This window comes from Monopterus albus, unplaced genomic scaffold (assembly GCF_001952655.1).
Source record: "Monopterus albus unplaced genomic scaffold, M_albus_1.0 scaffold34.1, whole genome shotgun sequence".
Lineage (NCBI taxonomy): Eukaryota > Metazoa > Chordata > Actinopteri > Synbranchiformes > Synbranchidae > Monopterus > Monopterus albus.
This window is the reverse complement of record NW_018127914.1, coordinates 4,776,299-4,777,535: the sequence shown is the minus strand read 5'-3', so window position 1 is coordinate 4,777,535 and position 1,237 is coordinate 4,776,299. Positions and strand designations below refer to the sequence as shown.

At 37.3% G+C, this 1,237-nt stretch overlaps 1 protein-coding gene across 1 annotated transcript in view; it reads left to right on the top strand.

Moving 5' to 3' along the window:
• The first annotated feature begins 693 nt into the window (after nt 1-693).
• ppt1 (palmitoyl-protein thioesterase 1 (ceroid-lipofuscinosis, neuronal 1, infantile)) overlaps nt 694-1,237 on the top strand; it is a 6,905-nt gene continuing 6,361 nt past the window's right edge. Inside the window, exon 1 of the mRNA XM_020597593.1 lies at nt 694-764. Coding sequence (XP_020453249.1) covers nt 725-764 — 40 coding nt within the window. The 5' untranslated portion in view covers nt 694-724. The remainder of the gene's footprint in view (nt 765-1,237) is intronic.

Here is a 1,237-nt window from a genome sequence, read left to right as displayed (position 1 = left end):
GAGGTGCAAGATGCCTGAGCGTGTAATGTTAACTTTACCTGTGTTCATGGAATAAATCAGCACTGTTATGTACTTGGACTGCCTCGTCTCTCAGAGTCAGTATGGTAAAAAGTACCGGGTACAACACAACTAAAGCATGGTTTTTATGCCGGTCAGAGCGTAAACGTACCCGCACATCAACTAGAAGTCACGAAGACGTAAAATGACCATAATATCAGTTATTGCTTCATTTCAAGCCAGATAAAGAGAAAATGATTACTAAAAGGGTAGGAGCATCTCCGCCCCCTTCAGTGTTGCCAGATATGAAATAGTAGGCGAGGGTATTTTGTTTATTCCTCATATCTGTGTATCGAATATGATCCTATATATTATTATAATGTTATTATAATGAAGCGCTTTTCCAATAAAGTATTTTGCTCTATTAAAGATTTTACTTTATGTGAAAAATGTAGGCCTAAACATTTACGAAGAACTGGAAGTATAATGTTGACACTGGTGTCTACAACTTGAAGCCCGTTGATTTAGCCTATATTTGTTTACATTTTAGCAAAGCAGTAGCTGAATTTGCTACTAAATCTCAACAAATAGCCAAAATAGATGCTCATTTAAAGAAATTGAGACCCAAATAAACGGAAAACTGTTGCTTAATTTGGCAACACCGCCTTCCCTTTCCTTTTAACCCAGCCCCCTAAATCTGATTGGCTGTTTAGTCTACGATTGTCATATGACAACAGTTCAACAGAAGGCGGAAGAACACATAACAGGTGAGTAATGTTTTTGGAAATTAGGCTTGTTACATTGAATGTATATACTTTATACGTTTTTTCTGTTGACTTAAAAATTTTAATGACTTAAGTCTGGTACTGGATGTTGCGAAAGGGTGTTTAGTCTTGGATCTATTTGACGTAAAGCCTGTGCTCTTAGCTTGTTCGAGCTACCTCTGATTCATTGACCGATATTGAAAACACTAATAAGAATAATTTTGGGGTCAATGCTCTTTTTTGCTGATATATCTGAAGAAATGTCGATGTGGTTATAAAGAAATGAAACCACTGTCGATAACAGGAAATGCATACACCTTAGTTTCTGTTTTACAAATGACTGAGTGGTGGGTCTGCTAAGCCAGGGGTGTCAAACTCAGTGACACAGGGGGCCAAAACTCAAAGCACATTTTAGGTCGCGGGCCGAACAGGATAAAAATGTATTGAGCAGACTAAAACTAAACGTTTTTTTTTTT